At 39.5% G+C, this 21,504-nt stretch overlaps 1 protein-coding gene across 4 annotated transcripts; it reads right to left on the bottom strand.

Annotated features, from left to right (window-relative positions):
* Window positions 1-1,023: 1,023 nt before the first annotated feature.
* Window positions 1,024-19,498, bottom strand: HMGCS1 (3-hydroxy-3-methylglutaryl-CoA synthase 1). 4 transcript variants are annotated; one of them, XM_027101171.1, is made up of 11 exons: window positions 19,406-19,498; window positions 13,684-13,744; window positions 9,464-9,921; window positions 9,013-9,138; window positions 8,323-8,487; window positions 7,007-7,172; window positions 6,030-6,200; window positions 5,122-5,228; window positions 4,147-4,272; window positions 3,761-3,924; window positions 1,024-2,792 (listed from the first exon to the last, which is right to left on the bottom strand). In XM_027101171.1, exons 3-11 carry the CDS (start codon window positions 9,909-9,911, stop codon window positions 2,703-2,705), a joined length of 1,563 nt encoding a protein of 520 aa, XP_026956972.1. In that variant the 5' UTR covers window positions 9,912-9,921; window positions 13,684-13,744; window positions 19,406-19,498; the 3' UTR covers window positions 1,024-2,702. The 4 variants fall into 4 exon arrangements, with proteins under 4 accessions (XP_026956972.1, XP_026956971.1, XP_026956969.1 ...); XM_027101170.1 differs by having other exon boundaries at window positions 19,352-19,467; XM_027101168.1 differs by lacking the exon at window positions 13,684-13,744 and having other exon boundaries at window positions 19,406-19,484.
* Window positions 19,499-21,504: the final 2,006 nt, after the last annotated feature.

Genomic DNA, 21,504 nt, shown 5'->3' with positions numbered 1-21,504 from the left:
GTCAAGATTACATAGCTGTAAATTGTTTAAAGATCCTGTTACATTCCTTGCTCTCTTCACTTCCACTTTAGTGTGCCAGGACATTTCAAACAGCAGACAAGAGATAAAGTGTTTCAACGAAGCCACAGGAGGGTCAAAAGGAGCTGTTGCATCTGTTTGAGTTGTCAGCATTAATCTGAAACATACTCATCACTGTTCATGAAGTAAACAAAACCCAGAAGGTGAAAAAAAAAAAGTGCACAAATTCCAAAAAGGAGGAGGGGAAGGATAGAATTCTTAAGGCCATATTAATCAGGATCCTAGAATTTGTAGAATTAGAGAACATTGGCCTCATCTTCTAAATGACCCAGAGATATTGGAGACTGGCCCAGAAAATAAAAGGAATTATTACTAAATATTTAATCTAGACATGACAGCATTATAAAATAGCTAATCAGTACTAGAAAATAATCTGGTTTAATTCCCAATTCATACAATCCCCACAGGGATTGAGATTATCTAGTCCAATATTACTGCCAATGCAGAAATTCTCTTTGTAAAACCTCTGGGAGCACCAGCAACCTGAGACCCTCAGGCTGGAGGCTCTAGATGGCAGCTCTACACTGGCTGTAAAATGTGCTTCTAGTGTTTAATTGCCAACCCTTAATCTTACGTTGCTTTTAGGAAAACACAATAACTCTCTTCATAAATATTTATAGTGAAATTCACACATGCTTAGCACCCAATTTGGGAGTTAATTTCTTTGTTTGAAGTATAAGAATGATAAACCATCAGTATAAATTCCTCCATACTAGACAAATAGCTCCTTGAAGGCAAGACCATGTATCTTGTAAATCTTTATTTCTGATGGTAGCAGAGTACCTTGCTTATATCAGGTCTGCACATTTTTTTGAATAATGAATTAATGAGTTAGTGAATTAATGGACTGAAATGAAATGAATGACTGTATTTTAAAATAACATATTAGCTGATTTCTTGCCTAAACTGTTCAGGAGGGAAAAAAGAATACTCAAATATCTGAAATATTTCTCTAAAACTTTATTCAAAGTTACTCACCTCACTGTTAATAAGGTGTACAGTTTATGCTCTGTGCCAGTATTAGTAGACCTGCCCATTGCCGGCAATGGACTTTGAGAAAACCCATTTCCTGACACCCCAAAAGTTAAATTACTCTTTTCAAAACATACCAAACTCCCAATACTTGCAGAAGTATTACATGCACCATTTTCCCACCAATCTTTAAATCTGAACTTAAGTTATTAATCTACATCCGTGGATGTTAAAATGAAGTCATTTTAACAAATTATGACTGTACAAATCAAAACACCGCTAGTTAATATTAGACAAAGAGTATTTTACAAACACTACATTACATATTACCTTGCAATCTGAAACTTACATTTTATATTTGTGTAAGTTTATTTTAGATAACTGAAACGTCACAGAATTCAATGGCAAATTTTAAAAAATTTAGTTCTGTACATTAGTTCCAACTATCTCTATTTTACAATCTATAAGGCTCATGTCATAGTTCAGCACCAAAAAGATCTACAAAACTGTCTAACCAGTCTTCTTATTTATTCCATGTGATGGTTTTTGTTGGTTTTTTCTTTTTTTTTTTAAGGTGAAAGTCTGAAAAAATGCTTTATATATCCTACTTCCAGACCTTGAGAAGTGGGATACTTTTTGGCTGGTCATACTATGTAAAAACTTCGGTTGTACCTTTTAATTTTCATTGAACAGATACAAAAACCAAAAAGGATACTTACAACATGAGTTTTGGTTGTCAGTCTTTAAGTTGAATTTATAACACTGAAGCATCAGAAATAACCTAATAATAATGCCCTGCCCCTATCCTTCCTTTTTGTTTTAAATTTTTAAAAGGCAGACATAAAAATGTTTTATTTATTCTTCAAAATAAGGTGCAAAGAAGGATTGCAACCACCAACTTCCTCATACACAACTCCAATAACATCTCAATGTTGTTCCGCAAAATACACCTTGAACTGAGTCAGGAGCAGACCTAGAGTTACATCCATGTTTTCTATACCAGACGTCTGCTCAATGCCAGCATCTCTCTGTTCACAGAGGTCATTACAGTAACGCATCACTGCTGGCCTGGATTTAAAGCAACGGTTTTTAGAACTAGTGTAACTGTCCCAACTCTTCTCCTTCTTTAGGATTCATAAATTCTAGAAAAAGAGTATGTCTGTCTTGCCATTTTTAAACAGGGTTTGTGCACATCTCATTAAGACCACATTCCCTAAACCAGAAACTTTTTTCAAAAACCACAGGAACTTTCAGTAATCTTGTTTGTTCAAAGTATAAAATTCTTACGTGTTTAAAAAAATTAAAATTGGAGACTAGTACCGTTGCTTTCTTCGCCAGAAGTGCACAATTCATCACACTACATTTAAAAACTAAGCTTCATGCATACAAATGGCCAGAGGGGTATGAAGTTTTACAGAGCCCTTAACATCATTCGAGTACATTAAGCATTGGCTAAACCACAACAGGAAGCATGTTAGGAAACTGAGCAAAGAGACTTTCCCAAGAACACGATAATTTTCCAGGCTCCATGTCAGTCACATAAAAATTGAAGCAACATGTAATCCTTTAAAATTGTCCCCAGACAACCCATTCCCCCAACCGTTCCCATACATACCCCCCCGCCCCGAAGTCCTCCACCTCACAGAAGTATCTTAATGCTCCCCGTTACTGATGACAGCTGCTTCAGGTTCTGCTGCTGTTGCAGGGAGTCTTGGCACTTTCTTAGCAGGGCTTGGAATATGCTAAAATCAAAAGAAAAAAGTTGTTGCCTCTTAGTGTTTTTTTTAAGGAAGAGTCAAGTTGCTAATTAAAGTTCTAGTAGGAAAACTGATAGAGGGCAACTTTGGAGAGGCTTATGCTCAATATATATTCTATATAACTTTTCACGGAGGGAGCTAAATATCTCTTCTTTACTTTATGGTGAATTTATTATACAATTATCCGTGTAGCAAGAGAGAGGAAGGACACGGAGATCCACCATACCCAGTATTTCACTTGTCACATCTTGTGTTTGCAACTCAAACACTTGTGGCTTGACTTGCTACCTCGAGGAGCAAGACTATGCATTTAGCAAATCTGTGATGAGTGGATAAGATTAATGACTTCAAAGTTTTTAAAGTCCTCAGTCTGAAGGCTGGCTCTGATCCTGGTTAAGTCATTTAACTTTCTTCAGCCTCATCTCTAAAATGGGCACAGTATCATTTAAGTCAAGGGGGTTCTTTTAAGGATTAAATTTAAAAATTAAATTAAATTAATTAGAAAATGAAAGAAGCGGCTAGCATGTAATAGGAATTCAAATCATAGCTATTTCTGTTCCTTCTTGACAACTGGAGACAGATTAGACAGTAGGCTGAGAGAAGGGATGTGAGGGGCTCAACACCCTGCCCCTACTTCATCTCTCACCAAGACACACACCACAGGTGAGCCTTCTCTCTAGATCAGTTTTCCTTTAAATTCTGGTATTGTTAACAAAACCTCGTATTTAGTGTGCACTTAAAAATGCTAATAATTTAACTGCAAAGCACTTTATACAACTGGAAAATGGCATAGCTAGAATCCAATACCAGAGCCCTGGCTCTGAATCACGCTGCTTTATTGACATTCCTTTAAGTTGCTAAATCTCAGTTAGATCCCCTAAGCCCTAAGATCTGGGGATAGAAATTTCTTACCCTGTCAAAGCCCAGAACCAAACACAATGAGCTTTCTTTACCTCAGTTGCTGTGCTTGAATGCACAAGCCCTACGCCTTCATCCAAAGTGTCATCATTTGGAGAGGGGCGCCGAGCGTAAGTTCTTCTGTGCTTCTCATCTACTCGAACTAGGTACCATGTTCCTTCGAAGAGTGAGTCTATTGAACTCTGGGGAATATAGCTGACTAAAGGAAAGGCGGAGAATGTGAAAAATTAGTTATGACATACAGCTCATCTGGTAATAAAACTAAAGATAAAATTTGCTATTTCCCCATAATTTTCACCAACATCAGGTATGTACCGAATACCGCCTAGATATCTGGACTAATCTGATACATCACGTGTTGAATGCCATTAGAGCCCTCCAATAGGCTTCTGGGTATGTATTAACAATTTAATATTTTTACCCAAGTGATGAGTGTCCTCTCGGAGCTTCATGTTTTCAGCAAAGACATCTGGTGCCACGCAAGTTCTTGAGTCAAGCCTTGATTTAAGATCACACAAGCTTGCTATTATTTTATCAAGAGCAGACCCTAAAATAGCAAATAATTCCAACATTAAAAGACTAAAAATAGCATGCCACAAAGCCTGAACAAAATGTTGCCAAATGAAAAAAACAACTTTGCATTTCTTCAGAACTACTGGCTATTGTTTAGTTAAAAGATAAGCTGTTATTTATTTGGCACAGCTTCCGCTGACCTCTCACTAAACGTTTGTTCCGTATCAGCCAGTAGACAAGCTAGGAAATAGGTGGGATTTGAAACTATAAATAACTTGTCTACAGTCAACCTACAGTACAGTTTTAGAGTAATGCCAAGTCTTCCATCAGTTTTTCTCCATATTTTCGCTCCTCCCTGCTCAGGGAAGGCACAAAAGTGTCCTTAAATACAGCTAAGACCATATCCTTATAAACATTAGACAACTCAGTAAACCAACCAAGAAATGACCTGGTATTATTCACTCATATGATCAGACTCAATCATTGGTGTGAAGACTCAAAACCCACCTGCCTTAAATAGGTATGCTTCCCTTTCTCTACCTACGTCCCCTGGCTACATAACCTTTAAAAATGAGATAAAAGAGAAAATAAAGTTACTTGCCAAAGAAGGAAAAGTCACACTATGCCATTAGAAAAAAAAAGTTTCAGCTGATTATACATTTTTTTCTGACTTGGAAGGAAGGAAAGATATTCTGACTCAGACATAATCCTGCCCTTTACCCAGTTAAGGCAGATTTTCGGAGAGTATGTTGAAAGAAGTAATGAAGATTAAAATGTCATAATGATCTATGGGACAGATTCAAGCACTCACTTGAGAAGCCTGCTAAGTCAACCTACCACAGTAGGTTCTCAAGACATTCTTGTTGAAAGACTCAGCATTTACCTGGTGTGGCATCTTGTGTAACTTTGAGGGAGTACAGAGTGGCAGCTAAACCAGAACCATAAGAGAACACACCAATCCTCTTTCCTGCCAGCTGCTGAGGTGAGTACCTGTGTAGGAGGGAAAAAAAACATTAAAAAGCTCAATTGATCCAACTACAATGGGTGGAAAACCACGAGTTGGAATAAAATTCATCCTAGGCCTAGGGATCTAACCTAAAGCTTTACTATTACAGTAAGCAGACTGAAAACAAGAATTCTCATCTCTCTGGGAATGATGGGGTTTTTGAAAGTTATCATGTCCTAATGTAAGTTATTTGCCAACTGGGGTTCAACTGTAGGTCAAGAATAATTGATTAAGAATTCACCTGCCAATGCAGGGGACACGGGTTCAAGCCCTGGTCTGGGAAGATCCCACATGCTGCAGAGCAACTAAGCTCATGCGCCACAACTACTGAGACTGTGCTCTAGAGCCCGCGAGCCATAACTACTGAGCCCACGTGCCACAACTACTAAAGCCCGCGCTCTGCAACAAGAGAAGCCACCGCAATGAGAAGCCTGCGCACTGCAACAAAAGGTAGCCCCCACTCACCGCAACTAGAGAAAGCCTGCATGCAGCAACAAAGACCCAACACAGCCAAAAAATAATAATAAATAAATAAATTTATTTAAAAAAAAAAGAATAATAAGGCCATGAGAACAATAGTCAGGAAAGCAAGTATGAAATTAAATACTCTGGAATAATTGTACCCTCATCCCATATGTCCTTCAAGTCAATAGACAATAGGCTAGAGAGCCTGGAAATAAAATACCATTCTGCGACCTGCCACCAACATGCCTGACACCAGATCTGGTCTTAGAAATCTAACATCTCCGAACGAGGGGAGTGAATCAGCGGAAATTTATACTTACTGTGCAAGAACGGAAGCAAGGGAGCCATACACTGAGGATGTGTACATATTTCCATTTTGATTTGACACAAGCAAAGATGCCTTTGTTTTCTGATTGAAGAGTTCTGAACTAGCCTTCATAAACGCCTTTTCCACATCTCTATCGAAGTAGGTATCTTCTAACTTAACATCCCTGAAAGATTTAGAAAAAAGAAAATCTTATGTATTCAAAGACTGTATTTTTATTATATTACTTAGTGGACCTAACTATAAGTGTGTATGATTCTGATTTCCCATTTATTAAAAACCAAGTAGCAGTATGCTAATTGCTAGGTAAGATATAACAGTTGTACATATATGGTCCTTTTTCTGAAAGGTTTTTTAATCAAATTAAAACAACATAATTCGAATGGGTTAATAACCCACTAAAGCTGTCATCACCAAACAGAATATACTACTATTTCAAGTCCATAATAATGTCCATTTAGTTAGAAAAGTCACATTATAGGAGCCAAGTCTTAAAAAGTTGAATAGAATTTTATCAGAAGGAGAAGAGACACAGGAAAGGAGAAACAGAATGAGTTTAACAGGTATAGCATACTAGGAGGCCCTAGAGGTGGGGAAAACGTGGAAGGAGTATGAAAGCAGACGTCAGCAGTGGCTATGTGCAGGATGGATATGGGCACAGGGGCTCGGGAGAGGCAGGGAGAAGAGTTAAGAGGCTGCTGTATAAATACAGACACTTGTGGGGCTATATTATTATGGTGACAATGGCAACAGATCTAAAAAGAGGAAATCAGAAAATCTGAGTAGAAATGACTAAAGAGTTCATGTAGGTAAGCGACCACCTCTCTGGGACTCAGCTTCTTCAGTGATTACATAAATAGGTTAGACAAGATGACTTCTTTTGACTAAAATTTTCATGTCTGTACAAATATTGGTTTCACAGATATAAAAAATACTCTCACATAGAAGGGAAAAAATCATAATTCCTCTTACCCAAAGGCTTCCAGGCCACTATAGATACTATTTTTATCTCTGTTCTGGTCATTAAGGAAGTCATTCAGCAACATCCGAGCTACAGATTTCTGAACCAGTTTACAATAGGGTGAGTGGAAGATCATGAAACCAAAATCATTCAAGGTGAAATCTCTATCATTTCCCTCTGAAAGAGAAATCCAAAGAAATTATGAAATTCATTTAAGCCACTAACTTTTGAAGTTTGATTTTAGAACAGGGCTGAGATGTTTTTATATCTTTAAGCAGCAACCAAAAATACACTGTATAATGAAACATCTCTATAGTTTAAAATGTTTATCAAAAAGACATCTAGAAATAGAACAATATACACTACTGTATTACTGGTTTTCAAACTGAACTATCACAACCCATTAGTGGGTTGTGTAATCAATTTAGTGGGTCAGGGCCAGTATATATTTTTTTAACCTTAATAATTAAGAGGTTTTTGTTTGTTTGTTTGTGTTTTGTTTTTAACGAAACAGACTAGAGTAGAAAATAGCAAACTGTATAACCCGCAGCATGGGCAGGAAATTTCATGACACTTTAGTTTCCATTTAACTGCACATACAATGTAAAGGATACATTTTACTGTGGGTCCTAGTAAAAAGTTAGAAAATCATTGTATTGTTAAATACTGGCAAACAGTATGATATTTTACATACTTCAAGAATGCTTCTTATGCAAAGCCACTATGTTACCTAATATCTGTTATTGAATATTATTTTTACCCCAAAGTTGGACTATGGAAAAAGCATACTTTATATGATATGGTGTGTTTTAATAGCATTAATTCGAATACTGTCCTTCTCAGTACCTCAAGAACTTTCTCAGGGTTAAAGATGGAGATTGATGATGACACGAGAAAAGCAAGTATGAATTCACAGCTCAAGTGCAAAAAGACTATGTGGGCAGGGGGATCACTTTGGTATAATTTATTTTCATTAGAGTTTTCTTCAGATCACAGTTGCAAACTAAAACCTTGTGAGAATACCTCTCTCAGAATATGTACAAAATTCAAGTTACTTTCTTTTACCCTGCTTTTGATTTTCTTACTGGGGGTAAGTCATCCTAAGTATTTGTATAGAAATACACTACATTTGGAAAGTTTACCTGTTCTCTTAAATTACACATTCCCAGAAACTATGGGAAAACTATGCTATTTGGTGGGTGAGAAAGAAATGGTTTAAGGAGACACTAATGAAGGATGCCCAAGAAGTAGTTTCTCACTAAAGACAGTCGGCACATTATACTGCCTTCAACAGATAACAAAACCGAGGAAAATAGATAAAGCCCACCTTTCTGCCACTGGGCATAGATCTTCTTGCGGTAGACAGAATAGCAGCGGTCTAATGCACTGAGGTAGCACTGAATGGACAGTTTTCCATCTACTATAGGATATTCAGAAAGCATATCAGGCTTGTAAAAGTCATAGGCATGTTGCATATGTGTCCCACGAAGTCCTATTAGAACAAAAAAGAAAGAGGTCCATGTATCTCTGCTTTCTGATGTATGTTAGTAAGCATATTGCATCATCTGGGAACTTCCCTTTAATCTAGTCAACTCACTACTCACAGAAGAGAAGTCACAAGGTGAAACCAATATGTAATTCAAATGAAGCATAACAATATCCACGGACAGGCCTAAGACCCTTTTGATACACAACATTTTATGCAAGTTTCATATACCTAACCAGGAGATCATAACTGCTCTACTGAACTGAAAACAAATTATTGTATGACTATGGCTAAGTTATGTCTCCCAGTTATTACTTAAACCCAACTTAAACCCATTTTACTCCTCTGTAAAGTGGGGATGACATCACTTACCTCATACAATTGCTATGAAGACTAAATATGATAATACACATAGAGCACTTAGCAGGTAGTGCCTGCATTTAATGAACACCAAGTACTAGCTTCTATTTTTATTTTCAAATTTCTCAGCATATTGTACAAATTAAAAAAAATGCTTTCCCAGACACTCACCTCGTTCAAAAATTAAAGGAGCATTAGGCCCAATTAGCATAGCAACGGCTCCAACTCCACCTGTAGGTCGAGCATTTCCTGTGGCGTATACAGCAATATCCCCTGCAACTACCATGGCATACCGTCCTGAAAAATATTTTGTATTATATACAAGAATGTGATCAACACTCTAAATATCATACATATAAACTGAATCTGTTATATTTTCCCAGAATATCCTTTCCCCATCTTTGGTAAAGAAAAAAAAAATTCTGACTAAATTTTGATAGATAATTTTGTCCTACATGATAAAGATAACCAATTCATAATTCAGATAAGCTGAAAGTCATAGCTATCTTTCTGAACATGTTCAAACAAGCATAACTGGTAAGTGTGCATACGGCATTAATTAAAGGTCATTTGGGCGTTTTCACCTTCAAGGAGAGTTTCTTTGGAATAATATGTAACATACCATCCCAAGAGCTGGACTCAATCCAGTTAACAGCATTGAAGACAGCAGCTGTGCCTCCATAGCACGCATTAGTTGTGTCTATTCCTTCTATATCCGTATTCCCAGACTCTTCAAAGAGCTGCATCAAATTCGTCTTCACTGACTTTGATTTGTCGATGATTGTCTCTGTTCCAACTTCTAGCCGCCCAATGCAATCATAAGAAAGGCTATTTCTCTCCATAAGATTCTGGACCACAGTCATGCAAAGAGAGTTGATATCTTCTCTATCTGTGCAGAAGCCCATCTTGGCCTGGCCCAGGCCAATAGTATACTTTCCAGCATCTACACCATCATATTTTTCCAACTCTGCTTGATCAACATATTGAGAAGGAAAATAGATCTCAAGGGCAACAATCCCCACATCTTTTGGCCAGCAGGCTTCTGTGTTCAAAGGAAGTGACCCAGGCATGGTGAAAGAACTTTAGAAAGAAAAACAGAAAAAACATTGTTGTAGATTATAGGTTGCAGACTGTCAAGTTCAAACTTAAGAAATCAACATTGAGACTTTCATTATCACCTAAAATATTAATTTCTAAGTTTAGTTTACTTAGGGGGTCAATTTTAATATGTGAAAGTAGTAATTATAGTATGACTGGAGTTATTATTAACTCCATTATTATTTAAAATTATCATCTTTTAGGGACTTCCCTGGTGGTCCAGTGGTTAAGACTCCGCGCTTCCACCGCAGGGGGCACAGGTTCACTCCCTGGTCGGGGAACTAAGATCCTGCATGCCCCAGGGCAAGGCCAAACAAAACAAAAAAATTATCATCTTTTAGAAAGGCTTGCACTTTATTCAGAGCTGGATATATTTCGATTTAAAATATGATTATTAGAGGTAAAGAAAACTCAAATAAGATTCTTCTATGTTGTAAAGAACTGTAAGATAAAATACAATGACAATCTAGTAATAAGGCTCACAAATCAGAAGTCAAGTATCTGATCTATTCCTGGCCCCTCAAAAAAAAAAAAAAAAGTCATTCATTCATTTATCATAGGTATATTGATTATTCATAGCTATTGACTTTATGGGACTTTAAAACTGTTAGATCAAACAATATTGCAGTCTTTATTGATCTAAACAATACCAGTAAGTAGAAAAGCCACACTGTCAAGTCTACCATAGCAATCTACTCAAGGCCCCTGCTATTATAATCCCAGCTTTCCAAAGAAGCCTCCACCCAGAACCCAAATGATTAAAATTTAAAGCAAAGACAAGTTTCTGGACCCATAACAGTCAAAAGTCAATATTCTATACTTTCTACAGCTGGTGTATAGGCAATAAATGATCATAAAATCACAAGGTTATCACTTAGCTTCTAAATCAGGCAAAAAAAACCCCAAACAGATTCAAATTTGAAAACTGATAATCCACACATTATTTGTGTGGCATCTTAGATAACACCTCTTAAAACAACGCTTTCTGTTTTAAAAAGGGCCTTAAAAAGTTGGACTGTTGCCACACTGTAAACTAGTGTCTAGATTTATTTACCAACAGTAAAAAGAAAATGTGCTAGCCACTCAAGAGTGTTGCTATGGCCTACGGGTAAGTCACATAACCTATCAGAGCCTCAATTTCTTTAGAGGTTGTATCAATCAGAAAAAGAGAAATTATTCTAGATATTTCTAATAGAGGAGGATTTAATACAGGGAAATGGTTACCAACTTGTTGGCTCGGCTAGAGGAGCAAAGGGGAGGAAGGTGGTTACTATTCAGACCCCATGAGCTCACATTCCTACTGAGGCTGCCAGAGCTCCTGGTCCCAGCACCTCTGCTGCTGAGGTAGAGCCAAAGCCCCACCCTCTTGCTGCTGCTGCCACTGACAAAAGGCAAATCCTGTATCTATGTCATTTGTCCTCTGCCACTCTGCCAACTCAGGTGTAGCATTAGGGATAATGAAATTACAGACTATTGCCATAGTGCGTTGCTAATTATTGAAATCTTGAGAAAATATCTAAAGCAGAGAAGCTGTCCTTAAATCATGAGATCTACCCTTAGCCCATAGGTTATCAAGGTATGAGTATATTAAAACCTGAAAAATAAGCACCTGGAAATATAATCACAAGATCTAAGTCAAAGGTCTTAAGAAAATCTTCCTTCTAAATACAAGAATTTTTCATGAAAATTTTGTCTCAATTATTCACACATATCCTGGGTTGCAATTGTGGATTCCTTCCTGAGGTTCATAGTCAGAAAAGTTTGAGAGTCACCATTTTACACAGTCACTGGTGCTCTGTGGAGAATGGATCTGAGTTAGGAAGTTGATACAGAAGCCCAATGAGATGTAGGTCATTAACTAGATCCATTACTACATGAAGAGTAAAGGAACAGCTTCAAAAAAATATGGAAGCAGAAAATTGGCAGAAATTGTGACTGACTAGATAGTAGGAAAAGGATGAAGTACTGAGGATGACTTCAGATTTCTAGCCTCCACTGTTTTATTTCTTGACAGAATCACTCACTGTCAGATACACAAGTGAACAGAGAAGCACCTCTACAGTTTGTCCTATCTTTCCCCTGTTCCATGCAAACCCATCAATTTTATGATAATCTAAACTCTGCTACACTGAAGTTGAAATGAAGACATAAAGGGACTATCTAATATGTCATAAGGCAGATTCTAAGTTTATAGTAAATAGGTTAAAGTCCTCTGCATAGTCCACAGAAAAAAACTCAACTAGTGTTAAAAACAAAAACACAGTCCACATACTTATAGAAGAACCCCTCCTATATGCTACCCTTTAAGTCACCAAAGCAGAGGCAGTAGGATTAACTACCTTCCCAGCCTTTCCCACAAGGTTAACCTTTACCTTCTTTTCAACTCTTCAAACCGCTCTAAACATGCTGAGGACAGTATAATTTTCCCTGCCTGGCCCAACAGCTTGCAGTGCTGTTGGAAATAAAATGGACAAATATGTATATGATCTTCTGAAGATATAAACCAGTTTATGAAAAGCCAGAAAGAAGGCTTTAATTCCAGAATTACTCCGTATTTACCATAATCTAACTAGCTCTGATCAGTCACTGCTATATGGTACTTACTAAGTAAGGTGTAACTCTATTTTTAAGCCTCCTAGAGTTAAATAAGTGACTTGTTTCATTTGAGGGGAAAAAAAGGTAGCTAAACTAAAATAGCCCATACCCATCAGAGCGACTCATGAAAGCGAATCATGCCTCTGATCTTGATGTGGAAAAAATTTTTACATTGTCTGAACTCAGTCAATATTGCTCGTTCTCTGAGGATTTTTGACAGCCAAGGTGTTTTCATTACATTCCTGGTAAAACACCATCTAATTTGAAATATTTACCTTTTGGTTGAAATTGAGGGAGAGTGAGAAAAGTAGAAAAAAAGAGAGAAATTAATACAGGGAGTAACTGCCTTCATGGCATTTTGAACAACAAAAAGATTGATATAGTTTAGGGTCTATAATCTTTACTTTTAACTATCCTGTTGTGTGCTCTTATGTTGTGCTCTCAAATGCTCTCTGAAGTAGGCCAGAAAAATTAGAAAAGGAGAAAAAAAAGGCCAGCTAAAGACCTGGTATGTTCACATTATAGCATTAACTTTAGTCAAAGAATGGGATATTCTGGTTAATTCACTATTCTAAATATCACAAAAATTTTCTAAATAGAATACAGTTTAAACATCTGACAGTTTAAAAAATTACCTGCATGTATTCTTAATCTTTTGAAAAAAGCAGGCTCATAAGAGGAGCTCCATGGTAATACAAGAAAGCAATAGCTTCAAATATTTAGATTATTGGTTCAAACACATTTGTAACCACTGTCCAATCTTACATAAACATTCAATCTACAGCCCTGATGGATATCTTTCGAGGCTGTAATTCAGAAAGCACTATTGGCACACATGCTTACCTGTGATTGTTTCTGACTAAGCAGTTTATACGGTTACATTTTATTATCTAGATTTTTTTCTCTTATGAGTGAACGCTTATTTTTAAGATTAGTTTCTAGATTTTAAACATTAGTCTCACAAACACAAAATCAGTCTCCTGAAGCATTATGGCATTAACTAATGGTTAAAGACAAGGTGTAATCCTAGCATGGGTTTTAAGAATGTGTGGTGTACACAAATGGTTATTTGTCTCAGGATAAAAATTAAATTTCCCCCTTCCATTAGAAAGGAGCACTTTCCGTTAGCAGCATGACAGGATGCCATACCTGTGCGAGGGATAAAGAACGGCAGTCTCCAGGTCTGTCACTCTGTTTCCTCCTTCAGGCACTAGGAATTTCAAATAAGAACCTCTTTTAAAGTCATAAATCACCACACAAATTCAAATAATGACTCCAATTCAAAGTGAGTTCAAAGAAACATTTCCTTGTCCAATTACATTATGTAGAACAGAGTTTGACTTTGCTTAGAAAAAATGGTACTTAAGGCTTATAAAACATTTTTCTCCTTATCTTATTAGCTCTTACAGTGGTAGGTTCGATCCTGGTAATGAACTGACGTGAGTAGTTCTATCACTGATTCAGGCTTTAAACAAATATGATGCTGGGAGAGTTGTAGTCTTCTTTACTAAATTAGGGTTTTCAAGAATTGGGGGAAAGGAATATAAATGAGTTGTACTAGGCTAATAAATTTCTGGAGTAAAGAGGCTTACATATTCAAGAGCTTGCTCTTCACTTGGGAGTTTGTGACTTGAACAATTTGTGCCTCTCTGAGCTTCAATTTCCTCATCTGTAAAATGGAGCTAATACCTGCCCTCCCAGTTCATTGTGAAGGATGGTTGAGAAGATAAAATATGTGAATAATATAAAGCATTTACTATTATCCTAGCTCTCAGTATTTTTCAAACAAAATATGTATCTTTCTAGCAAGACCTAATTATCTTCATTTATTTAATCTTACGCTCCTAGTTTTCAACATGGTCACTTTCACCTGCCCCAACCTTTTAGAAAGTGATTTTCCCCTTAGTGCTTGGTTAAAAAGGTAGTTATTTGATATCAAGACCAAGGAGCATTAAGCTTTATCATCATTTAAATTATGTGGAAACAAAATGATGTGGAAACAAAGTGCTTTGGAGCATTTTCCTCAGTCCACCTGTTTTGAAGGGTTGTTACTTGAGACAACAGTTCCCGTTTAACGCAAACAATTAATTACCTTTGCTCTCTATTTAATTGTTGGTGAATATAGCATCCGCCCTTGCCTGATTAACTGGAGACTATCCTCAGCTGCTGTTTAGTAACGCTTTACTTCTTTTACACGATTAGATCATTTAAGAGCTTAGAGACTTAGTTCCTTTCCCTTCATTAAGTTCACCACCCCCATCCCATAAATCAATACTGAGGTTTGTGGGAAAAGACTTCTATATTCCAAAAAACCTCTGATTCCAGGATGATATATACATTTTGAGAAAATAACTTTTTGTTCCTTATTCTCTCAAATTATCCCTTTGTAATCTGCAAATTCAGCATTCCATGGGGACTAGTTCTCACTGGTGGAGGGGGGGCGGGGACATGATTCCTTCTTAAGTGTCGAGACTATTTAAATAACTTCATAATATTTCTTCTTGAAACCACATTTGCATATACATTTGACACTATTTTCATCAAGGACATTTCTCTTGAACTGCCAATATTCCCTCTTTCAATTTTGATTATTTAAACTGGGGAGGGAGGTTAGGTGGGAAGGCAGAGAGAGCAGGAGGGAGAAGGGAGAAAGAGAACTCCAGCGCACAAAAGAAAGCAAAGAAAGACAGAAGAAGAAAGAAGATTCACAGAGGACTGCCATGCTACTTAAGCTCTCAGGAGAAAGAGAGGCCTGGAGTCCAGGAAAGGAAATGGAGCAATCAATGCCACTTTGGGGAAGAGTCAATCAGAAAGGGATTAGGCTTTCCACTCTCTTCTGCAATTGCTAGGAGCGTTCTCTATCCTGACTAAAACAGCAGTGCCGAAGTCTCAAGCAGGTCATCAGCTTATTTCTAACAGAAGGTCTTTTCAGAGCAAGTGATAGAGGGAAGCAGCGTGGCTCAGACAGCAGTTTATGAATCACAAGCGGCCGGGCAGGTTATCACAAAGCATGTTTGGAGGAGACTCCTGAGCTGAAATATAGGCGTTTCGAGTTTGGCAAAGATTAAAACTGAAGAATGATAAGACGGCCTAGGGCCAATCAACTTTCTCCTGGGGTTTATTCAGTGTTCTGAATTCCTCCTTCTGGCTCCCTCGTTACCCTTGATTCAAACAAATGGTCGGAGAAGTTCACCCAGTACACATTTTGGTACACGATAAACCACAAGCAGTTACCTGCTGATCTTTTTCACTATTACAGGAGAGAAATCCAGGAATCCTTTTTAACTGAGAATGACCCTTTCCTCCTTAGGAGCAAGCAAGCAAAACTACTGTTAGGAAAGCCTTGCCCACACCTGTACAACTCTGGTCCAGTTCCCTAAGTAAAAATCACAGACACCCTGCCTCCCCCCAGAGGGACTGGTCTGCTTATCAGAGATTCTACTCATATTTCAAGGTCCTGTTTTAAGCTCCCTCTTCCAGGAAGGTTTCCTAGAGCTTTCTAATCAGGGCCCTGCACTCCTACAGCAGGTATGTCATTCACACCTACACTGAAGCCTTCATATTCTACTCTCAATGGAAAACTAGTTATTGGCCGTCTTCTTAAGAATACTGGATACTTAGACTCCTATTGGGAGAAGGGCTATATTTTGATTCTTTTGAAATCCCTTTTAGACCTTGGAGTAAAGGGCACACAGAATTGCTATTTTTTTTTTCTTTTCCCATATCTCTTCCCGCTTGCGTCTCCCTCCCTCCCACCCTCCCTATCCCACCCCTCCAGGCAGTCACAAAGCACCGAGCTGATCTCCCTGTGCTATGCGGCTGCTTCCCACTAGCTATCTACCTTATGTTTGGTAGTGTATATATGTCCATGCCTCTCTCTCGCTTTGTCACAGCTCACCCTTCCCCCTCCCCATATCCTCAAGTCCGTTCTCTAGTAGGTCTGTGTCTTTATTCCTGTTTTACCCCTAGGTTCTTCATGACATTTTTTTTTCCTTCAATTCCATATATGTGTGTTAGCATACGGTATTTGTCTCTTTCTGACTTACTTCACTCTGTATGACAGACTCTAGGTCTATCCATCTCATTACAAATAGCTCAATGTCATTTCTTTTTATGGCTGAGTAATATTCCATTGTATATATGTGCCACATCTTCTTTATCCATTTGTCTGTGGACACTTAGGTTGCTTCCATCTCCTGGCTATTGTAAATAGAGCTTCAATGAACATTGTGGTACATGACTCTTTTTGAATTTTGGTTTTCTCAGGGTATACGCCCACTAGTGGGATTGCTGGGTCATATGGTAGTTCTATTTGTAGTTTTTTAAGGAACCTCCATACTGTTCTCCACAGTGGCTGTATCAATCTACATTCCCACCAACAGTAGAATTGCTATTTTTTGAGGGGCTGAATTTGGAGTTATAATTAGAGGAAAAATCTTTTAGATTCAAGTACGCAATAGCAGCAGGCCTCATTACTGAGCTCTTCTCACTATCACTTTCAACATGAGCTGCAGCACCAAACAGTGTCCAGAAGTTTAAGAAAATTGGCGTTCTACTGCTGCTGTTCAAAGCAAATGGTAGGTTTCAATTATTCCTTGAAAAATGTAAGGAGTTCAAATGGAATCAGAAGAGAACATTTGTTGGTCTTATAATCATTCCCAAATGCACACACACCCAACCACGAACCCTGCAAAGATGAAGCCTGTGAGCTTTGGAAGATTAGCTTCTCCTCTACTGCTCTCACTACACTCAGTTAACAGCAAGTGGACATCACCACAAGCTAAGCTTTTAGGGTTGACTAAATTATTAGGAATTGAGTCCTACCACCCTCCCATTAGATTGGGTAACATGTTTTTAATCTAACATTTTTTTACCTATATGTCTTGAGAAACAAAAATATCACACCCTTCTATGATATTTGGTTTCTTTTAATAACCCAGCATAAAATTATGACTCTATATTCCTTTCCAAATGAAACTAAATAGAGATTCTGATATATAGCCCATCAAGCTCCTCCATCCATAACCCCAGTGCATCTCCCTGCATTCAGTTCCACTGACTTACCACTGTTTTAAATAATGCTAGGGTACCCACGAAACACACATTACACCAATATCAGGGTTTTGCATTTCCTGTGAGAAAAGCTATCTAAAATCTCAATCAAAAAAAATCTCAAAATCAATCCCACAGTTACGAGAAACAAGATGTAAAAGCATCCTGGAGGAATATTTAAGAAAAAAACAAAATGAAAAACAAGGCCCAGGATTAGTCTAACAGATGACGTGGCCTTCTATGGCCCTAAACATAATACCATTTAGCTCTCCCCGTCGGAAACACCTTCTGAGCACTAGGGTTACTGACTAAACTAGAATTGAACTGAACTAAACTCGAACTGATTTACGGGCAAACTTACAAACTTAGGAGAGAGACCTACAAAGTTTAGACACACAGAAAAGAAAGTCTTTCTCCTTTCCCATAAGATATGCTATCCCTGCCCTCCGTATCCACAGAAAAATAACTGAAATTTTAAACATAAAGAACACAAACTGCTTAGATGTCTCAAGCTGCAAAGAACCATTTGGCAAAGATACAGGTTAAGGACTTTCAATTAGTCTTCTAACAAATCTGTGCAATGAAAGTCCAAACTCCACCTCAGAAGGAAAAATCTGCTAACTATATAGGCACTTCCATTTGTCTCAATCTTGTCATTTACCTTGCCATTGTTTTTCATGATTCATCCCTGAAACAGAGCAAATGTTACTCAGCAGCAGCCAGAACACATCATCCACTGCAGCAGTTTGGCAAGAGCATCAGCAGGAGGGCAGAGTTGCAGCAGAGGTGAGCAAAGAAGCCTGTGATGCGCTAAACCAAGGCCACGGGGCGAGCATGACCAGCCGGGCCAGCCTCACTTTACCTGTTGTCCAAATCTCTCTCTCCTCCAGGCTGGGTCAGAGTAATTCTTTCTCTACCACTGGTCAGGGCAGGACACACGTTTTTCAAAGACTCCATATACCAAGCTTTGAAATGTCCTTGGTTCAACCCAAACCTATTGTGGGTGAAGACCCTGTGCTTGCCTGCCCATTACATCATCATAGCAAGTCTGGTTGGTCCTGAGGCTACTGGCAGGAGGGAGATACGGAATTTCAAAACACCGAGGAAACCTATATATATATCTTAATGGGCATTAAAAATATGGAGGCGGGAAGGTGGGAAGCAGGAATCTGTGATACCTGAAGCAAGCACAGACGGAAGCAGTCAAGAATTCAAAGTACTCAACCAGGTTAAACCACGGTTGTGATGCTTTCTCGCACCTGAGCTAGGGACGAAGAGTAATGCTGCCCACTTCCCTTTCTCCCAGCAACTCTCTAATCTGTGGCAGGAGGACACACCCCCTGCCATCCTACAAGCCTCCATCCAAGCGTGATCTTCCCCATCCTTCGGCGTCCACCCCTAAGCCAAGGCTCCGGGAACACCCTGACAGTCCAACTCCTTTCTCGTCCCCCTCATGTGGGCCCCCCATCCCCTCAAGGCGGTCACAGCCACTCCCCTGGCACCTCCAGCTCCTATGTCATCAGAAGCCTAGCTCTCAATGCCCTCTCTCCTTCTCCCCTCTGCGACTCGCCTGCCCACATCAGTGGCCCCGGCCCCTCCTAGGACCCACCGCGGTCGGCCCCAGGTCCCTGACAGGGGACGCCCTGCACGGCCCCCGCTCACGGTGCCCCATCCTCCCGGGCTAGGTCCACGCCTCAGCCCAGACCCTGGCGGAACCGGAGCTCCTTCAGGCCTAGTCAAGGACACGGATCCGCTGGGCCCTCACCCTGCTCGCAGGGCCTCAGCAGCCCAGGTTTCTTCTTCCACTCGGGACACTCACCGAAATGTGAGCGGGCAGTGGCCGTGGGAAAGGAACGACCAACGAAGATGCAATCCGCGGCGCCTCCTCTCCCCACCAGCTTTATAGCCGCCGACCCACCAGACTCCGGCACGGCCCGGAGTCGGTGGGAGGCGGGACCATGGACCTAGCAGCCAATCGTGGCCGGCAGAGTTGGCCGGTAGCGCCCGCCTCCCTGTCCGGTTTCAACCAATCCGAAGGAAACTAGAGGCGGGCACTCGCTGGGGTGTTCCCTCGTGGCTGGAAGGGCGGGGGAAGGGGCGGGGTCAAAGCCGGAGGGCCGAGGAAATGGGGTGAGAGAGTGACGTGTGGTGGCCCGAGAGCCGGCCTACCAATGACAGAGCAGCGAGAGACGGCGAGAGCCAACGGGAGCGGAGTGAGAGGTTCTCCGGCCAATTGGAACCCAGTGAGAGGAGATGTGAGCCAATGAGGCCTCCACGTCCCACCACTGGGGAGAGATGGTCAAGTGTGGAAGGCAAGTTGGTCCCTGCTGGAGAGTCTGTCAGGTTGCCTAGCAACCAGAGCTAGGCTTCACCTGTAAAATTTCTGAAATACTTGATTTGAATTCAATCTTAACGTTTTCTAGTTTCCCAGAGCATCCAAGTGTGCCTGCATGACAAATTGGAGCAGAAGACGTCACCAAGAATTTGTAATTTTGTAAATATTCTAAATACCAGATTTGCAGATACTCAATATTGTCACCTCTATACAAACTAACTAAACCTAAAACAGGATGGTTTGGGATTAGACGCCAATGAGGAGGGTAAAGGGCCTTGCCTAAGCAGGGAGTTGGTCCTGATTCTAGGATTTTTGCTAGCCCATATATTCTGAAGGAAGGGGCTCCATATGGCCCATTCCCCACTGTATTTTCTGAGCTTAATATGCGGTAGTTGTCTAATTAAAGGTTGTTGAAAGAAGGAAGGGGTCCCATAATTCTCAGTATAGCAAATCCACAGGATAAGCACTGCCTAGTTCCCCCAGAAGATAGAGAGGAGCAATTCAAGCTGGAGGAAATCACTGAAACACTGTTTGGGAGAATCCAAAGGAGGATGATTATGGCCTTAAATTAGACTCTGCGTCATCTTCTCAAATAGAGAAACTGTAGCACTTAGCTTTGGTAGGAGATCATGACAGGTTCAGAGTTGTTTGTATCTCTGTCCCCCTCGGTTTCATTATGACCCAGGAACGCTATTGATAAGGGGTCACTGATGATTCTATGCATCACAGAATTACTTTTATGTGAAATTCATTATCCACTATAGATACTAACCTAGTTAGAGACATTCTCAGCTATGAAGTGGCCAATCATATTGGCAATGGAACCACTGTGAAGGGGTGGCATAAGTTACTTGGGAGAGAGGACTACTCAATGGTTATACTCCACAATGTAGCTGACATTCATTCTGTTCCAGAATCAATGTCATTTATACCTTCATAAAGTAACTAGGTGACAAAGAGAAAGAGACACTGCTTGATTGTGACCAACAGCAATTTTGAGGGGGTTTTAAACATTCTTGGCATACTAGATTGCATTGAAAGGCAGTAAGGATAAACACAAGAAAGAAGATATAGCTTTGTCCTTAGAAAAAGATAGCAAGTAGTTCCAACTCCAGGAGTACACAATAGGAAATAATTAGCTAGATAGTCTTGAGGAAGTTCATTTTGCACAACAGGAAATTCCCACAAGGTGCAGACTGTCTTTTTGATCAAATTAATCTCCAATTAAGCAAAGTGAGCATGGTTATTGGGAAGTCAAGCAACAGACAATGAAGTGGGTTAGTAATAAATATAGAACATCTCAACTGAATTTTAAAAAACAAGCCTCTGTGATTCTGTGAAATATAATGGTAGATTATACCAGCCTACACATATATGAGCTCTCCATGCAATTGAGGACAAAATACATATATTTATTTTGGTAGAGGCTGCAAGCATTTTTGAGCTACAATGTGCCATAAGCATGTTATACTCGAACGTATATATATATTTTTCTTTTTTTGTGGTACGCGGGCCTCTCACTGTTGTGGCCTCTCCCGTTGCGGAGCACAGGTTCTGGACGCGCAGGCTCAGTGGCCATGGCT

Source organism: Aethalodelphis obliquidens, unplaced genomic scaffold (assembly GCF_003676395.1).
Source record: "Aethalodelphis obliquidens isolate GAN/ISIS:26980383/991018 unplaced genomic scaffold, ASM367639v1 scaffold4, whole genome shotgun sequence".
Classification (NCBI taxonomy): domain Eukaryota; kingdom Metazoa; phylum Chordata; class Mammalia; order Artiodactyla; family Delphinidae; genus Aethalodelphis; species Aethalodelphis obliquidens.
This window is presented reverse-complemented; position numbering and strand designations above follow the sequence as displayed.